This window comes from Schistocerca piceifrons, chromosome 1 (assembly GCF_021461385.2).
Source record: "Schistocerca piceifrons isolate TAMUIC-IGC-003096 chromosome 1, iqSchPice1.1, whole genome shotgun sequence".
NCBI classification, from domain to species: domain Eukaryota; kingdom Metazoa; phylum Arthropoda; class Insecta; order Orthoptera; family Acrididae; genus Schistocerca; species Schistocerca piceifrons.
Genome location: NC_060138.1, coordinates 655,894,829 through 655,914,171, shown reverse-complemented (window position 1 = coordinate 655,914,171; position 19,343 = coordinate 655,894,829). Strand labels below are relative to the sequence as shown.

The following is a 19,343-nucleotide window of genomic DNA, read 5'->3' as shown; positions in this document are numbered from 1 at the left end:
GATTTCCCTAAATCGCTCCAGGCAAATGCTGGGATGGTTCCTTTGAAAGGGCACGGCCGACTTCCTTCCCCGTCCTTCCCTAATCCGATGAGACTGATGGCCTCGCTGTTTGGTCTCTTCCCCCAAACAACCCAACCCAACAAGCTAAATGTGCTGTACCCCATAGTACAGATGACTTCAACAGCTGCTTCACTAATCAGGTTTTTTGGATACTCCGTTCCAGCAGAAGTTTCTCTGAATGATGCAAATGGGAATTGTTGCTCCAGCATATCCTATGCAGTACCCCTGACCTAAATTTCCACTAACCTTTTTCCATTGCCTCACCATACATTTCTCTTCTCTCTTCCATCCACACCATTTCTTCTCTCTCTAGATCATGCACTGCCTTCTTCCACTTTTCATCTTGTAGTGTAGCAGCGGAGCCATCTGCCCAAAGACCTGGCTGTTTCCGACTACCTCCTCCTTCATTCTTTCCCTAACCCCTCCCCACCTCCATCAGTTGAGGCAACTGTTTTCAATAATCAAGTATCAATAATCAGCCTTGCCGTGGGCACAGGAGTGTGCATTTGGATACGAGTGTCATTGCTTGTGTGAATGTGTGTACTTTTATTAGAAGTGTTAGAAAAATAGCAAGTGCTCAAAAGCTAGTGAGAATGCTGTTTTCTGTTATGTGTTTCTATACTTCATGTGTTGATCTGTTATAGGTGAGTAGTTGCCTTTCCTTTATTTTTGTATTTCTATATGAATTATTTACATTGTTGTTGTCATCAGATGTAAAGTAAAAATTGAATAAATAAGTTTTTGAAAAACACAACATAGATAAGAATTTTAATATTTCTTATATACATGATATATGTATTGTGTAGAGCAGTTATATTTATATTAAGAGTGGTATTAGAGCAAGCGGAGGTAGCCCACCTTGCTACTTTTCAACAGGATGACACTGAGCAATGATATGATACCTCTTTAGAGAAACACTACTTTGATGTTTTTGTTCCCATATCTCCAAAGGATGATGAAAGTGAGGAGGAGTAGCAGTATTGCGCTCCATATATAGCACTATTTTTACATACTTTCACTACACAAATGTTTCTCCATAGCTGCAAACAATACACCTTAAATACTTTAGATGACACAGAGCAATAGTGTAATGTTGATGAACAGCTCTGTTAGTGTACCAACAATGTAGATGAAACTTTGGGACCTTGGAATTGCTGTATTATCAGTCAAACAACAAGGCACAGTTCCAGGCTAGCAGAAGACAACAATGGACATATTATGGCCACCCACTGCCCACTCCTCCTCCCAAATATCCCCAAATACTCCAGCAGCAGAAAAGAGAACAAAACAGTTGTAAGTTAATTTAGACTAAGACAGTTTATCTTTAAGTAACATCTGTATACATAAGTTTCTGACGATCAACAAAATATGCTTGAAATTTCTTGCAATGAGTTAAATTAAAAATAAAATAAATGAATGTGACTGGTAGCAAAAAAATGTAAATGATTATTTCACACAGTCATGGTTCCTAAACTTAGCCATTTGGCCACAGTTAATTAAAGAGGGCATTAGTGACCAAAAGAAATCTACTTAAAGCAAACAGCGGCCTTCATTTGAGTGAGAAATTTCTGAGAATGTGCATTTGGAGCATCACTTGAATGGAAGTGAATCATGGATAGTAGCAAAAATAGAAAAGAAGAATCAAAGCATTTGAGATGAGGTGCTATGGAAGGATGATGAAAGTTTGATGGAGTGACAAGATGAGAAATGAAGAGGTCATCTACAAAAACAGTGAGAATAGGAACATGTGGAAAACATTGAAAAGAAGAAAGGACAGGATGATAGAACATGTGTTTAGACATCAACGAATAACTTCCATGATACTTGAGGGAGCTGTATAGGATAAAAACTGTAGGGGAAGATGGACGTTGGAATACATCCAACAAATAATTAAGGATGTTGGGTGCAAGTACAACTCTGAGATGAAGAGAGTGGCACAAAGGAGGAATTTATGGCAGACAGCAGTGCAATGTAAATTACAACCAAGCTTTATCATCTACATAATAATGTTTGTCATGAATCTGGTCTATAGAGTACGGAACCCGACAGCAAATAATGTACCTGATGAAAATGTTTTAACATTTCAGTGTCAGTTACAACATCTGTCCACTTTAAATTTGTATAATGTGTTTGGCAAAGGGTGGCTTTTATTGTACCATATAGTAGCATCTTCATCCACTTACATACTCTGCAAACTACAATGAAGTTGTACTATGTGTTATGTTTTCTTCCTATTCCATAAGCGTATGAACTGGCAGAAAGAACGACTACCTAAATGTCTTTATACACATTTTAATTAGTCTAGACTTGTCTTCACAGCAGTTACAGGAGCAATATGTAGGGAATTGAAACATAGTCCTAGATTCTTCACTTAGTACTGCTTCTTAAAAGTTCATCATTATGTTCTTGTGGGATAACTGATGTGTCTCTCCAAGTGTCTACCAACTCAGGTTTTTCAACATTTTCATAATTCTCTCCTGTGAGTCACACAAACTTGTGACCATTTATGCTGTTAAACTGTTAGCCCTGTTTCAAAGGGGTTTACACACTTGATCAATATTCTAAGATTGAATGCACAAGTGTTTACTTTGAAAACTGATTGCATTCTCTCTGTGTCATACCTGTCACCTGCTTTACTTTCAACTGACCAAATGTGATTGTTCCATTCAGTATCCCCCCAGATTGCTATATCCAGGCATATGCGACTTGTCTGCATTTTATCAAGTGCAGAATTTTCCATTTCTGTGCACACATCACTTTGAAAACTTATCAAGATCTGCTTGGATATCTGTGAAGTTTTTTCAAATAGTACTTCATCATTTGCAAAAAATCTGAGGTTGATATTAATATTGTCTGTCAGGTCATTAAAGTAAAACATAGACAGCAAGAATTTCGGTATGTATTACTTGAATATCTATGAAGTAACTTCTCCCTTTGTTAATGACACTTCATCCAAGAAATTGTGAATCTAGTCAAAAATTTTATTTGATACAACATATGAGTGTAGTTTTGTTACTATATGTCAACATAATGCTAACTTGAATTATTTCTGGAAGTCAAGAGATACTGATCCGTGTTCATCTTTATCTATGGCTTTCAGGATATGTGAAAAGAACAAGTTGCTTTTTACATTACTGATTTTCTTGGAATCAGTGCAGGCTGTCATGGAAAAGGTGTAATTCTGTACTAGAGAATGTTTATTTCTACGTTATTAACTGATGGAACATCGGAAAAATGATTGCTTATATGCCACTGTTTCATAGTCTCTGCAGAAGCAATACACAGTGCTGAAGAATTTTTTTTTAAATTTATCTCCAAAAAGCTGACTAGTGGAATTTTTGAGCATGTTTTGGTGATTTTTGCTTTTAGTATGCAGATATTTGTGAAATATCTGACATCTTTCTTTGAGTGTATGCCAGTTAGGTTTTGACACCTCTTCAACATTGTTGTTGAATCTACCCCTGCCTGTGTCCAGAATGAGATCATCGATGCTACATTCCTATTTTGTGGACCTGCTGCCTCTTGCTCCCAGTTATCAGCCACTATTCCCCAACCATCCCTCCCACTCCCTGCCTTCTTTGTCCTCTCACCCACTCCATCCAAGACAACATGCCACCCTACTCAATCTGCCATTACAGCACTCAGTTCAGTCAGTGTAACTTTACAGGTGTGTGTGTGTGTGTGTGTGTGTGTGTGTGTGTGTGTGTGTGTGTGTGTGGGTAGGTGGGTAGGTGGGTGGAAAAAGATTCCCCCGAAAGCTAACCAAGTTCTCAGTTGTGTTTGATTCATTGCTACTACTATCCAGTGAATTCTTACTTTTTCTCCTTAAATTATTTGTTCTTATACATTGATGGGATAAAATAATATGAATACCTTGGTATAGACTATTTACTTCCAGAGATAGTTTTCTGGCTAATCTGTAAACCACAGACATTGTTTCTTCTTTTCCGTTAGTACAATGACGTCTCTGGTGCATTAGGAGTAGTGTTCGGATTGATATGCACTTAAAACCCATGAAATGTGTGCCAAAACTCCTTGAAATATGCAATTAAAATATGATCTTATTTATATATTTAAAAATGCAGCTAAAATTCTTTAATTATGCATTTCTCTTACATAAATTCTTTGAAATATGTATCTTACTTGGGAAAATTAGTGAATAACTATCAAATATTTTCAATAATTGGTATAATTCAATGAATAACATGAAGTATAACATGGGTACTTACACGATAAGTTTGGTAAATTCTAAAAATTAGAGTTTATTTGAACTACCAATATTTTTTTTGTATTCTCTACATGAAAATTTTTCCTGTGGTCAGATAATAACATTTTCAATCTTGAAAATTATCGTTCAACATTACATGATGCTACAGGTAAAAATTTAAGAGCAGTGACATCAGACAACGTGAAATCATCTAGATTCTTGGAGCATTTCTCTTCATCTATTAACTGAGCGATCTTCCAAATCGTAGGCCAACCAGGATTTCTATGAAGGTTCTGAGTCCTTCAACAAGAGCCACTGCCTTCGTAACTTCCATTTTATGAGTCTCAAACTTCTCAATTAGGTCTGGAAGGCCACCTAAATGTGCTCAGTTGAAAGGTAGGCTATGTAACATGCTGGAATTCTTCAGTGTGTCCCTGGCTTTTGGTATGGCTAAATTTTCGCTATCTTCAAAGCCTTTTAGGACATGGAACAAGAAAGTAGTAATCTAGTGAATGTTGGTATCAAGCTGAAAACTGCTGTACAGAGAAATAAGCTTAATATTGGAATTCTATGTTGTGTTTGTTTTCTTTGCTTATTCAATTTATCCAGAGCTACATATGCATCCATACCTCTTCAACTTTTATGTGGTTGTCTGCACAACAGTTTGCAGCTGAAATCCACATTCCCCACCTCATCAAGACTGGTTCAGGTGGCAGAGGACAGTCAGGGTGAGCAGCCTTCAAAGCTCTCACTCGACTTGGTGCTTTGATGAAAACCTTCTTTGCCGAACATATAAGGCTGTTGACCTCTGGCAGTGTGGCTCTGATCTCCACACCAACTCAATGGATGCCATGAACCAAACACATGGGGTGAATAATTTTAGGGTAAAACACCTGGAGACACTCTGCGGCCTTCAGCATATATGCGGCACTATCTGTCACAACGGCCAAAACCTTGTTCTCCCACATTTCTGATCTTCACTTTGTTGTGACTCGCCGATCTTTCAAAGTGCTGCCGTGCAGTTACGCACGTCCTCTACATGTGGCGCTGTCTGCCAGCCATGCAGCAGCAGCGCCACCTAAGCAGCCAGCCAGCCAGTGGCCACTAGACTTGGACTCAGTTATGATTTGACTGTTAAAGTGTACACACGTCTTACTCTGTTTACTTGATCTGTGACCTTCATGTATTGCGTCTTCCTTGAAATACATTTGTTCAACTTGAAGTTATAACAACTTCTGCATAGCATGCTTGAAAGAAAATGAAAGGATTATAAAAATTTTTTTTTATTATTTTATTATTGACTCAGGACATGATGTGAAAAACTAATTATTGGCTCGGGATATGATGTGAAAATCTGCACTCTTATATTACCTATAATTTATTTTAAACTATTCAATATTGGCAAAATTTACACAATGCTTCCTGCACTGTGTGTGCAGTCAAGGCGCGTGTTGTTCATTCAACTTCTTTGCACATTATGAGGTGTAGTTGTCCAGTCTCATCAGCAGAGAGTTTTCCAACTATGATGTGCACCATTTACCAACCGCAAGAATCAGTGGTTTAGTCAACAGATAGACAGACTGGATAGTCGCCAGTGTCTTTCCTAATAGTCTCCAATGTCTGAAATAGAGAAACTAAATTAAAGAATTTGCATAAAGATGTGGACACTACGTAGGAGACATACGCACCAAAAGAAACATATCGGTTGTAGCACCTGCCTGTATTATGACTATTTTCTTATGTATATACATTGACCAAAATAATAGTTGTTTAGTTCGCACAAAAAATTATATTCTTTAAAAATGAATTTACTTCCTTTTTTGCAGTGAACATTTTGAGACAGACTGTCTTCTTCTCAAGTCCTTTCTTCATTTTTCTTTTCCTTTCTTGAAAAACTTCACTCACTTTAAATTTAGTTTTTTATGTTCAAGTAAAAATGTTCATTTTACAAAAATAAACATTCAAACATAATTTAAATTTATTTTTAGAGTTTTTTAATTAAATGACTATTATTTTGGCCCATGTATATATCAAATTACATCCATTGACTTTCACATGCCTATGTTCATAAAAATTACCAAAAACCTTACTTTTCATACAGTGGCGTCCTTAATCCTTCCTTCTCCAGCTTATTCAAGGGGAGGTTTGCATTTATTAAAGCCTCGCAAAGATCTTCATTGAACTCATTTTTGTTGTCCATATGCTTAAAAAATGAGGAGATCAGTTGTTGCTGTGAAGTTTGCAACTATGTCTTGGTTACATTGTTCTGGTGCTGAGATGTCCTTTTATGCTGATCCAGTTGAAATCTTTTCTCAACCCTGACCTAAAGTGTTGGAGAACTGAATGAATATCAATAAGTACGTACAATTGTACAAAAATGTAAGAGAACAGTGTGTACCTACAAGATGGTCAATCAAAAAGATGAATTAAGACTACAAATAAGTTTCTAAAAATTGGAATTTCAATCCCCTTACAACATTTAACATTTTTTTTTTTTTTTTTTTTTTTTTGCATGAACGCCGAAGGTAATTCCTAAAGGTTTTTTTTTTGTTCCTTCCCATTTGTACAAAGGAAACATGCATGCAAATTTACAAATAAATTTAACAATTGTTTTAATTTCTTGGAAAAATTATCGAAAAAGAAAAAAAATTTAAACTTACCTCTTTTTCATATAGTTGGCAGAATATTATTTTTTGGTTCGTTGTGAACCCACAGTCACTTCTGATCCATTTCCATAAATCATTGGTTTTTGGCCTGGGCATATTCAATATTTGAAGGAGGTAGCAAAGAGCACAGAAACACACGCAAGAATGATTCAAATTCCGAAATGCCAACAATAACTAGTAGGGCATTGTTGGCACACTGCAGAGATCAGGTGAGCGACCTGAACACACATTAACTGCGGGCAACAAATACCGAAGCACATTTCTACTCCGATAATCCATCTTGCGCCAATGAACCATGACAACTCTTTAGCATCCTTATCTGAGAGACTACCTAAGTGGAAAAACAAGACTATGTCCCTCCATAAGCTACCAACATTTATCTGAAAGACTTTTGTTCTGATGGCTCATCCTGTATTATCTCATTTTGGAAATTTATTGGCCTAATATTCTGGGAGGTTCTCAGATTGTCAAGGAACAAAATGAACTTCAGTATGACCTCTAAATGTCAAAAATATGCATCTTTATGGCCATTTCCTCTACATATGACAATAATATGCTCAAACACCAAAAATATGCAAATATATGCAATTTAAATTTGAATTTAAAGTAGCCTAGTACCTCCAAAACATCATAATTTGTAAAGATATAACACCAGGTATCATAAAAAATGATATGCAAAACATGCAAAACTCGAACTCTACTTATGAGCCACCAGTACATTAGTGATTTTTGATGTATTGTGTAAATGTTGGCCATTTAACTCTTCTATAAAGACTGAACTGCACTTCATCTGCAAAACATAACACTGAAAGAAAAACTAAGCTTACTGACAGAGTAAAGAGCATTGCTGTCACCAATAACATGTCTACTACCATAAAAGTGATTGCTCAGTGTTATATAAATGTAGGGAACAATATCAGCTAAAAGTGAGTGATAAGAACTGTATAAACTGAACCATCATATCAGAAATGCTACTAGTGAACCTCTTGTGGATTAGGTGAATTCAAAGGAGAGTAGGAATATTGTGTTTATTAATTTTATTGAACTGTTTTATGAATATACTGAACACTAGATAACATTTAAAAACATTATGAATAATTTTTGTTTCAGGGCTCATGACCTAGAATCCAAAGATTTAAATGGATTTAGTGACCCCTACTGTGAGCTTAAGATCAGTGGTGAAGTTAAATATAAATCTAGTGTTAAAAAGAAGACTCTGAATCCTTGCTGGGATGAAAGCGCAATCATGGCATTGCCTCGGAATGGTGAAACACTTGATGTGGTGAGAAACATAGTTCTTAGATTTCCATTTTCTTTGAAGGTACTCAAACTGTGTAATTAACATCATATATTATATTTGCAGATTAGTTGCTATCTGCCTTCATGGGATAAACTGGAACACTAACAACCACTGATTTTTCATTGATAAAAAGCAATCTATGCTCATTTACTGGGTGATCAAAAAGTCAGTATAGAGGTAAACATTGACACACATGCTTGGAATGACATGGGGTTTTATTAGAACCAAAAAAAAAAAAAAACAAAGTTCACAAAATGCCCAACAGATGGCGCGAGACAGCAAAACGTCAGTGACTGTGCATAACAATCATGTATAAAAGGAGCTGTAATGAGAGAGAGAATCAGATGCGCCAGCAGTCGCACCATGTTGATGTTACCTGAAAAGGCACTTTTAGTTAAGCTGTATCATCAGAATGGGGAATGTGCTAGTTCAGTGTTATGATCCTATCACCATAGGAAGGGGATTCGAACGGGTAAAGGTCCGTTGACAAATGCAGCAGTGGCGAGAATGATTTTGAAGTTCGAAGCTACGGGTTGTTTAGACGATAGACCCCATAGTGGCCGAACGAGCACAAGGCGTAAAATAACTGAGACAGTTCAAGAAGAAATGGAGACTGTAGTGGGTTCGTCTATGCACGGGGAAGTTAGCACTCGTGCAGTCGCACGTTGCACCAGCATTCCATACACTACCGTTTGATTGGCACTGAGGCGTACCATGCAGTGCTATCCATACAAAATGCATCGGTATCATGAACTGTTACCTAGCGATTTAGTGAAGCGGAGGACATTTGCGGTGTGGGCATTTCAAAAGATAGCGGAAGATGATGATTGGTTGAGTAACGTGTTGTGGACCGACGAAGCTCATTTCACGCTCTGAGGGTCTGACAGTGCCCACAACTGCAGAATTTGAGCTATCGAAAATCCCAGAACTGTCGTGGAAACTCCATGCTTGATGAGAAAGTCATGGTATGGGTTGGATTTACCACATCTACCGTTATCGGGCCTTTTTTCTTCAAGGAAATGTGTGATTCTGGTTTTGTAACTGCTACCGTGACGGGTGAGAGGTATGCTGATATGTTACAGAATCGCATCATCCCCAGCCTGGCTGATAAACACCTACTGGAATGTACAATATTTATACAGGATGGCACTCCACCCCATATTGCTAGACGCGTGAAAGATCGCTTGCACGCATCGTTTGGTAATGATCGTGTGCTCAGCCGCCACTTTCGTCATGCTTGGCCTCCCAGGTCCCCAGACCTTAGTCCATGTGATTATTGGCTTTGGGGTTACCTGAAGTCGCAAGTGTATCGTGATCGACCGACATCTCTAGTGATGCTGAAAGACAACATCCGACGCCAATGCCTCACCATAACACCGGACATGCTTTACGGTGCTATTCACAACATTATTCCTTGACTACAGCTATTGTTGAGGAATGATGGTGGACATATTGAGCATTTCCTGTAAAGAACATCATCTTTGCTTTGTCTTACTTTGTTATGCTAATTATTGCTATTCTGATCAGATGAAGCACCATCTGTCAGACATTTTTTGAACTTTTGTATTTTTTTGGTTCTAATAAAACACCATGTCATTCCAAGCATGTGTGTCAATTTGTACCTCTCTATCTACATTATTCCGTGATTTATTCAGTTTTCAAATTTATACCGACTTTTTGAGAACCCGGTATATCTCACTGAACTATGCATAGAGTGTGGTTTAGCTAAGCTGTTCACCTTAAATACACTCTCAGAAAAAAAGAGAAAAAAGACACACCATTAAAAAATTATCCACATGGGGTGGAAATTGGTAGATGAGATGTACATATACAGGCAAACAAATGAGTACAATTTCAGAAAAATTGGATGATTTGTTCAAGAAACAGAGCTTCATGAATTAAACAAGTCAATAACACATTAGTGCACCTCTGGCTCTTGACTTTGTATTGATTGAGAGAGTATTTGGATATCCTCCTGAGGGATACTGTGCCAAATTCTGCCCAATTGGTGTGTCAGATTGTGAAAATCCTAAGCTGGTTAGAGGGCCCTAACCCTAATGTTTCAAATGTTCTCAATTTGGGAGAGTTCCAGCAACCCTGATGGCCAAGAAGCACAACGACAAGCAGTAGAAACTCTCGCCCTGTGTGGGCAGGCAGTATCTTGCTGATGGGGATGGATGGCAATGAAGGGCAACAAAACAGGCTGTAGAATATTGTCAAAGTACTGCTGTACTGTAAGGGATGACAACTGTAGAGGTCCAGCTATGAACAGAAATGGCACTTTCTGTTGGGTCATATGGCTGGTGACAGTCAAGTAGGTATCCTACTGCTGTCCAAGGCATCTCAGACACATCTTCAGCATGGAATCTCATTTGTTGGAGTAGAATTGTCTTCAGTGATGAGTCCCGCTTCGACTTGAGCCCAGATGCCCTGGACAGCAGTGGGATACCAACCTGACTGTCACCCACCATATAGCCTGACAACAAGGAGTGATGGTCTGATGTCCCACTTCTGTTGCAATCCATGGCACCCTTACAGCACAGCAATATACCGATAATATTCTATGCTGTTTTGTTGCCCTTAATGGCAAGCCATCCTGGGCTTACAAGTCAGTAAGATAATGCCCGCCTGCACAGAGTAAGAGTTTCTACAGCTTGCTATCGTGTTTGCCAAACCCTAGTTTGGCCATCAAGGGTGCTGGATCTCTCCCCAATAAGAATGTTTGGAACATTATGAACAGGGCCCTCAAACCAGCTTGGGATTTTGACAAACTAACAAGCCAATTGGACAGAATTGGGCACAATATCACTTAGAAGAACATTCAACAATTCTGTCAATCAGTGCCAAACTGAATAACTGTTTGCATAAGGGACAACAATGGTTCAAATGGCTCTGAGCGCCATGGGACTCAACTTCTGAGGTCATCAGTCCCCTAGAACTTAGAACTACTTAAACCTAACTAACCTAAGGACATCACACACATCCATGCCCGAGACAGGATTTGAACATGCGACCGTAGCGGTCGCGCGGTTCCAGACTGTAATGCCTAGAACCGCTCGGCCACTCCGGCTGGCCATAAGGGACAGAGATTGACCAACATTTTATTGTCTTGCTCAATTTGTGAAGCCGTTCTGTTGAATAAATCATCCAGTTTTTCTGAAATTGTAAGCCTTGCTTGTCTGTACATTTACATCACATCTCATTTCTGCCCCATTCAAATAATTACTTTGTGGTGTATAGTTTCTTTTCTTAGAGTGTGTTTACAGAAACTTATAAGATAATGTAATTCTACTTCTGTGCAGGTGAATTGTAAGGAAGTCATTACCAAACCATTTATAGTATATTGTCATAGATCTATTAATTACAGAGATATTGGTATCAACTTCTATTTTTCAAATGAATTTATAATAATTTCTACTGTATTAATAATAATTTCTGTTGTATTAATTCAAATAAATTTTGCTCTTGTAATCTGATAAGTAGTTTTCAAAAATTATAGTATTTAACACCACTAGCCACCCCAGGTAAATTGCTGCTCACATCATATGCAATCACAGTTGGACCTAAGCACCCAGTGACAGTGGCCATGTGTGTGAGTAGTTTTTGTGTGAATGTGTAAGAATTCTACTTTTGAGGAAGGGCTGTATCCAATAGCTAAAAGTATTTCTAGTGTTCTTTTTCACTGTGCCTGTCTGCGAGTCAAAGTCTCCTCTTTGTGGTGAGTAGCTGTCTATCTTTTCCATATTGTTGTTAGCCAATCCCGTACTTTCCACAGTAGCCAGCACCACTAAGCAGTACATTACTTGCATGTACAGTATCTGTAGTGCATGGGGGAACACAGTTACTCACTCCAGACATTCTTGGAACCCATAAAATGTGATGTGATTTGATTTTCATGAAACAGACACGATTTTCTGGCTATAAATACATGCTGTCTCATGCAGCCACTCACACCCACCAGTACATTCAGCCAATGGTCCATAGCATTTTTCTCTAAGTTCTGAAAGCTTCTCAGTAGATTGCAGGACTATATGTATGTGGACTGAGACATCCCAACACTCAAAACTGCAAATTACTTCAGTGGTACATAAATGTCCCATCAATGATGACAGGGTTAATCCAATTGCTGATTTGGCCCAACCATTGAAACTTGTAAAGGTGTTTAAAATAGAAGAGACCAAAGTATTGAATCAACCATCTTTATCCGTATTACCTCATCAGCCACAGTGTTTGAGAGAAAATCCATTACAGATGAAGTATTTGTGTATATTCTGCTTGTGTATGGTGACTGCAGAAGGAATGCAGTGAGAACTGTTGAGTTGAATCCACTATGGTATATTGACAGGGGACAGCTTCTTACTGCTGCATCTAGCAGCTCTATCCTGTTCCCACCATATCTTCAAAGAATTATCTTTACTGATGAAGCAACCACTACAAATCACAGAGAGAGGTATAAAAATTATGCATTATTGGGCTGCCAGTCATTCACACTAGCTTAAGCAAATTAAACATCAGCGGTGGTTGTGTGTGAATGTTTGTTCTTGGATTGTTGGAGAAGACAGAAATGGTCCTTACCCTATTAAAGAAATCTTAATTGTAGCAAATACGCACCACTCTGCTATAAACTCTCATAGAGAAAGTACCACTTGAAGCTGGTCATCTATGGTTAGAAAATCACTTACCTGGCTGTTTTCTGGTTGATAGACAGGATGTGAAGGCATTATCAGTTGGTCTGCATGTTCAACTTGTTTGACACTGCTTGACATTTTTCTGTGGGATAAACTCACAGATGAAGTCTCTACACAAGTTCTGATGCCCTGAGAGGTGTTAAAACAAAGCATTCTTGTAGTGTGTCAGATATTATTGGAGGAGTATCTTCAGAGTAATCAGAAGTCAGTGCAATGGTGACTGCAAACATGTTTTAAGGTAGATGGTTGCATTTTGAATGAATTGCTGACATAATTGGAGGAAGTGTTTATTACCACTTTCTTTCATGATTTCATTTTTGTTGCCTTGGCTGGTATTGTAATTTTACAGTATGCATGTGTATCTCAAAATTAAACTCCTGTTAAATTTTTTGTGTGAAGTTATAACTGAATTTCTTGTCTAAAAAGCCTATTCAATTTGTGACATTCACTTTCCTTCTAAATCTCTTGCGGAAACAAGAGGAGAATTGTTACTGTACTTAACTACTGAATCATCATTAGATGCCACATTCTTTGCTTTAGAGTTGATGTGTCAGTCCAACCACATGTAGTCACATTGTGTTTTAAATTAAACTTATCTCAAATACTTCAACCTTGCATCATTCAGCAAACAATTTATTTTTTAAATGAATTCCAGCTGCTAAGTGTTATAATTTCTGTAAAACTACTTTTCTGATTTTTCTGAGTGAAACACTGTTGAATTTGTCTCTTTAAATTCAACAATACTAACAGACATTACTATAGTTCTAATTAAAGAGATGAAGGTCATTTCTTTGGTTAATACAGCTATGATAAGAGATTATATTTAGTTCAGTGAGGACTTCTTTACATTTCATCTGAGTGAAAACAGAATCACAGTATCTCAAATGGTTTTGGAAGTATGTGAGTTAAATAACTTAGCTGAATGATCCCATTTATTGTTCAATTAAGTTGTCCTGATACGATATGTTATTTTTTTATTAGTTTTGACATAAAATAATAAGTTAATAAAAACTAACTCCATAAAGGCTAACACTGGCTACCATAAGTTAGAGTGCATACAGAAATCACATGGACACCTTTTGTCACCCCTTTTATGCTCTGTTCCACTTCCCACTTCCTTGCTCTTGTCATTTCCTCTTGTGTCAACTATCACCCACTAGAACACTATCATTCATCTTTGATTTTATGATCTTTGACTCTCCTCTTTTGTTATTTTTGTCAGTATGCCATTATGAGTTGTTCGAGAGTATTGTGCTTCCATGTCTCATTAATGTTTTTGATAATGAATCACTTGTTGGTGATTTACATCCTCTACCATATCATCATTAGAACTGGAATCACTATATTGGTGACCCTAACAAACATTGTAAACATCATTTTCAATGCCTGCAATACAAATGTGCACTATGTCTCAGACTGCTATTGTGGCAATCTATATTCACCATCTTACAGCTCACCGCATGTGGATAAAGTGTACTGGAAGTGTGATTAGTGAGTATATTCTCAACCTGAGTGTGTACATCCCCAGACTCCCCCACATTCTGTCAAAAATTATTCTGGTGTTAGTTTACTTCTGCGTGCGCACCTTACTAACTATGAGTTAGTTTGGAGGGTAGGAGATGAGGTACTGGCAGAAGTAAAGCCATGCTTGGGTAGCTCAGTTGGTAGAGCACTTGCCCGCAAAAGACAAAGGTCCCAAGTTCAAGTCTCGGTCTGGCACACAGTTTTAATCTGCCAGGAAGTTTCAACTATGAACCCGGCAATGTATAACATGTTGAACTCTGTGCTACCCCATTACATTGCACTGGGAGACTGTGGACCTCAAACATGCTGTCCTCCACATCCCACATGAAACTGAAGCAGTAACAATTCTGCCCCTATGTGACTCAAATGGACGCTCTTTCCTCATCAACTGCACAGTGGTGCGAAAACAATGCACCGACTCCAATGTTTCCATACAATAATGTCGATTTCTGCACTTCGCATGTTGCACAACCTGTTTACAGTGTATGTTCTGAACCTGGTGGTATCTCACAATGTGCAACTACTGTACTGCATATTTCACCACTGCCATTCGATGGCCTGGGATCTGTGCACTACTTGCCTTCTATAGATAGCACTCACTCTCTGGCTCCCTATATTCTGACTTCTCAGTTTTTGCATTCTGCAGCTACAGCTGTATCCCATGATGGTCAGCTGCACCTTTCCTTCAGGCATCCCCCCCCCCCCACCCCACCCCACCCTCCACCCCCCCACCCCCACCCCCACCCCATGGTGAACTCAGTTGGTGCCTCATCGGGATATCTGCAACTGCTCAATCAAGATTTTGGCACTGCCAATGCTGTACTGCCCTTACCAGTCACTCAGATATACCTCCTACACCAACACCTATGCAAACGGTTTTATCCAGTAGGTTTCCTTAATTCCCTCCATTACTGAAGGACAATCCACACAATTGGTATTTTTAACAGACAACATCTTTGACCTTCATAGCATTATGGACAAAGACTCCTGTTTTATTTGCCTGGTTGGTCATTTGCACAACCTCATGAACCTTATCAGTGACTCGGTCGTCACTGCACCTGCCTATCACAAATACTCTGAGGATAAAACTATTATTATTGAACATTTGCCATGGACCCTTCCAAGATTGCACATTGTATTAATATGATGAGAACTTAGGGTCTACGTCCTCACCCCAACTTTGGTGCACCTCCGTGCATCACCGGACATCGAATTCATGCTCGACAATGTGTTATAGACATTGTGGTTCATCAAAATCCCCTATGAATTGCAATTACAATTATTGCCATATGCTTCCAGTCTGCTGGCAAATAAGTTATGCACTGAAGATCAAGCATATAGCACCCTGCAGCACAGACACATTCTCACTAGCTCGAATAGTCATTCAGATGATGATGTTGGTACTATGAGCGACACCTCCCCCCTCCCGTCCACCCCACTCCACTTCACTTAGCTGGCAGGAGCTATGCGAGAGCACACATGGTTGCACGGGACAACACATAGCCACCTGGTGCTAACTTTCGGGCACTACCTGCACCTACTCCCTAATTGCTTGTGACCTCTACCAAGAGTTGGCTTCACTGCTACACCATGCATCTGGTGCACTAAGCCCAGGCTGTTCAGCACTCCTTCCATGGCATGTGTACAAGGCCCCCTCTTCCTACACTCCCTCTCTGAGTGTTCTGTGTTACCGACCCAGCTCGCAGTTTGGCACCAACACTCTGCCCTCAGTGCTCATTGAGTGCACAATGCCTCACTAAGTCAACAAATAGTTGCTGCACCTTCATGGTTGGCACGGGCTCTTCATGTAGTATGCCAGCCCTGCAGCACGATTTCTTCACAAGTGCACAAAGCGGCTTCTGTCTAGTCTGCTCTACCTTCACCGCCATTGATGTTTCAGGATTCCATGGTCAATCACGTTTGTCTCTGCAGTGTCTCACCCCAGTGTATTTCCTGCTCACACAGTTACAGTGAAGGTCCTTAAGCGAGTTGCAACAACGAGCTTGTGGCAGCAATCTCTGATGGCATGTGCCACAGAGTTAATACAACGGAAGGACCACTCATACGTCATAAGTTACGACATGCCAAGTCAACCATCAGTGAACCACTTGATGCTGAAATCATTCACTCTTTGGACAGCATTTGGTCTTCCCACATACATCTTATTCAGAAAAAAGGTGGCTTGTTATAGATAACTAGCCTATCCCTCACATCCAAGACTTCTCGCAGTTGCTTAATGGTACATGGGTGTTTTAATGTCCTGGACTGCCACAAGGCTTACCACAGAATACCTATGTTCACTGATTACATTCCAAAAAAGTACACTGATTACCCCAATAATGCTTTACGGCCACAAAAATGCTGCCCAAACTTCACAGAGTTTTACTGACTCTCTCTTGTTCAACCTGCCATTCGCGTATGTTTATCTTGATGACATTTTGATTTTTTCATCTACCCCTCAGTAGTGTGATCACCACCTGTCACAGGTCCAGGTTGACTCTATACCCCAACAGTGTTGTACCAGTCATAAAAAATAACTACTGACACACAACAGTGACACCTTCATGGTTATACCATTTTGTGTAACGGCACCCAACCAACATCTGACCATGCCGATTTCATTTGGAACCTACCTTTACCTACAGACTACCATGAACTACATATGTTCCTTGCTACTGTAAGTTTGTACCATCTCCATCTTCCACTTGCCACCTTTATCCAGTCTTCCCTTACTGACACCCTCATTGGTAAGAACATCTCAGGCACTAGGAAGGTGCCTTTAGAATCACTCAAAACTGCTGTCGCAGTGGCTCACTCAGTGCCTGATGCTCACATCTCAGTTACTGCAGGTGAGAGTGACACATAGATTGGCGCAGTATTGCAGCAGCATATTGGCAACACAACCAAGCCTCTTCAGTTGTATTCTAAGGAACTTTTACATCTCAGCATAAATGATCAATGTTTGACCTCAAACTTCTCGTGGTGTACGAAGCAATCAAACACTTTTGCGATGATATTGAGGGTCACAAGTTCACCATAATTATAGACCACTGTTCACTGGCTGATGCCATTCACAAGCCTGGAAAGGATGTTCTGCCTCGACCACTCTGGCACATGGACCTCATCTGTCACTATTCTGTGGATGTATGGTATATACATAGGTTCTATAACATAGTCACAGACTACTTGCTGTGCATAAACATTATCTTGACTCTCCTGGATGTGAACACATTAGCAAGTCTACAGATGATATTGAGCTAGCTGAAATATTGACGAACACAAAATGCTCTTTAACACTCGAGCTTCACGTACTCCCAGCTTCACCCCCTCCCAGCTTCCTACATACCCATCATCTGCAAAACCTCAACAAGCATGCTTGCCCAGTCCTGCCTACCCTTCTACACTAGACAATCTTTGCATCCCTGCATGGATTGGCCCACCTGAGCATCAAAGCTACCACGAAAATAATCACTGAGCATTTTATTTGGGCAGGTATAAAAAAACAATTGTCACGCTTGGACACTTGCGAGTATCCCATGTCAGATGAGTAAGCCCCCTCTTGTACACTTCAGCATTCCCAACTGTTACCTGTGCCACGTCCATATTGACATTGTGGGACCACTAGTGTCCTACCTGGTTTTTGCTACATTCTGTCTATCATCAACCAAGTCAACTCTTGTTTATCTTTGATGTCAAGATGTTTGACTCTGTTCTCTTGTTCATTCTGTCTGCGCAACATTATGAGTTGTTCAGTTGTATTGTGCTTTTACATTTCATTAAGTTTTTCAAAATGTATCCCTTTTTTGTGATTTGTATCTTCCAGCATATCAGCGTTAGGATTGGAATTACCACACTCTTGATGTTTTCCATCCTACTCTTCACCTGCCCCAAAATTGATCTCATATTCTTCCCCATACTCTCTCTCTCTCTCTCTCTCTCTCTCTCTCTCTCTCTCTCTCTCTCTCTCTCTTTCTGGCTTGTGGCTTTTGCGCACACCACCCCTTCCCCCTCCCCTCCCTCTCTTACTTTCAGGTTTGGAATTATTATCAGTGTTAACCCACATTTCACCTCATCTACTGTGAGCCGTATGACTTCCCTCCTCTCTTACCTTCCAGTATTTCCCTACCCTCTTGCTGCACCAATTGTCTTACATGCTTCCAACAGCTCCAGTCTTTTTGACTGTTTTTACATTGCCTTCCAGGAGAACCAACTAGTAAACAGTTCATATTTTTATTTCCACAAAAGGGTGTTTAGGGGGTGTCTATGTATCTGTAGAGAGAATTTGCAATTTTGTGATCTTTCAAGTGTGCTTTGCATTACCCATCGTCCATCAACAGGTGAATGGTTCCATGTTCTCTTCTGCTTTTGTTTCTTACTTCCATCCTGAAGTTTTTAATACTATAATAGTTGTGCTGCTGTGTACTAAGTGGAAGTCATCTCTCTCTCTTTGATGAGTATCCTTTTCTTTCTGGAAATAAAATTATGTGTTTTTAATAATTAACTGTCAGAAATCAGTAATGTGTTCTCTTGATTTTTATATAATTATTAAAAAAGATTACAACAGTATGCAGAAATAATCCATGATATATTTCTTCATACTTAGTTTCATCTCAATGAAGTAAGGTACTAGACACTTCCTGCTGTTTGCATTATTCTAGGGTTGCTTATCTTACGGTGACCAACAAGATAAAATTTGCATGTGAGGCCAGTTGAAGCTGTGATTAGCCTGAGACCTGACACGGGCTCAATTGGAAGAATACTTAAATGAAACTCAGTCTCATTAGAAAGGAGATGATAAAGTAAAAATGGATGTAGAATGGAAATGTGAGGAAAACATATATCACAATGACTTCAAACTGTGATTCCAAGTTTTTCATTGCACAGTGAATGATTACATA

At 39.2% G+C, this 19,343-nt stretch overlaps 1 protein-coding gene across 1 annotated transcript in view; it reads left to right on the top strand.

Annotated features, from left to right (window-relative positions):
* LOC124763286 (tricalbin-1-like) overlaps positions 1–19,343 on the top strand; it is a 295,056-nt gene that overhangs the window by 187,235 nt on the left and 88,478 nt on the right. The window contains exon 13 of the mRNA XM_047249126.1: positions 8,044–8,215. Within this exon, the coding sequence (XP_047105082.1) occupies positions 8,044–8,215 (172 nt within the window). The remainder of the gene's footprint in view (positions 1–8,043; positions 8,216–19,343) is intronic.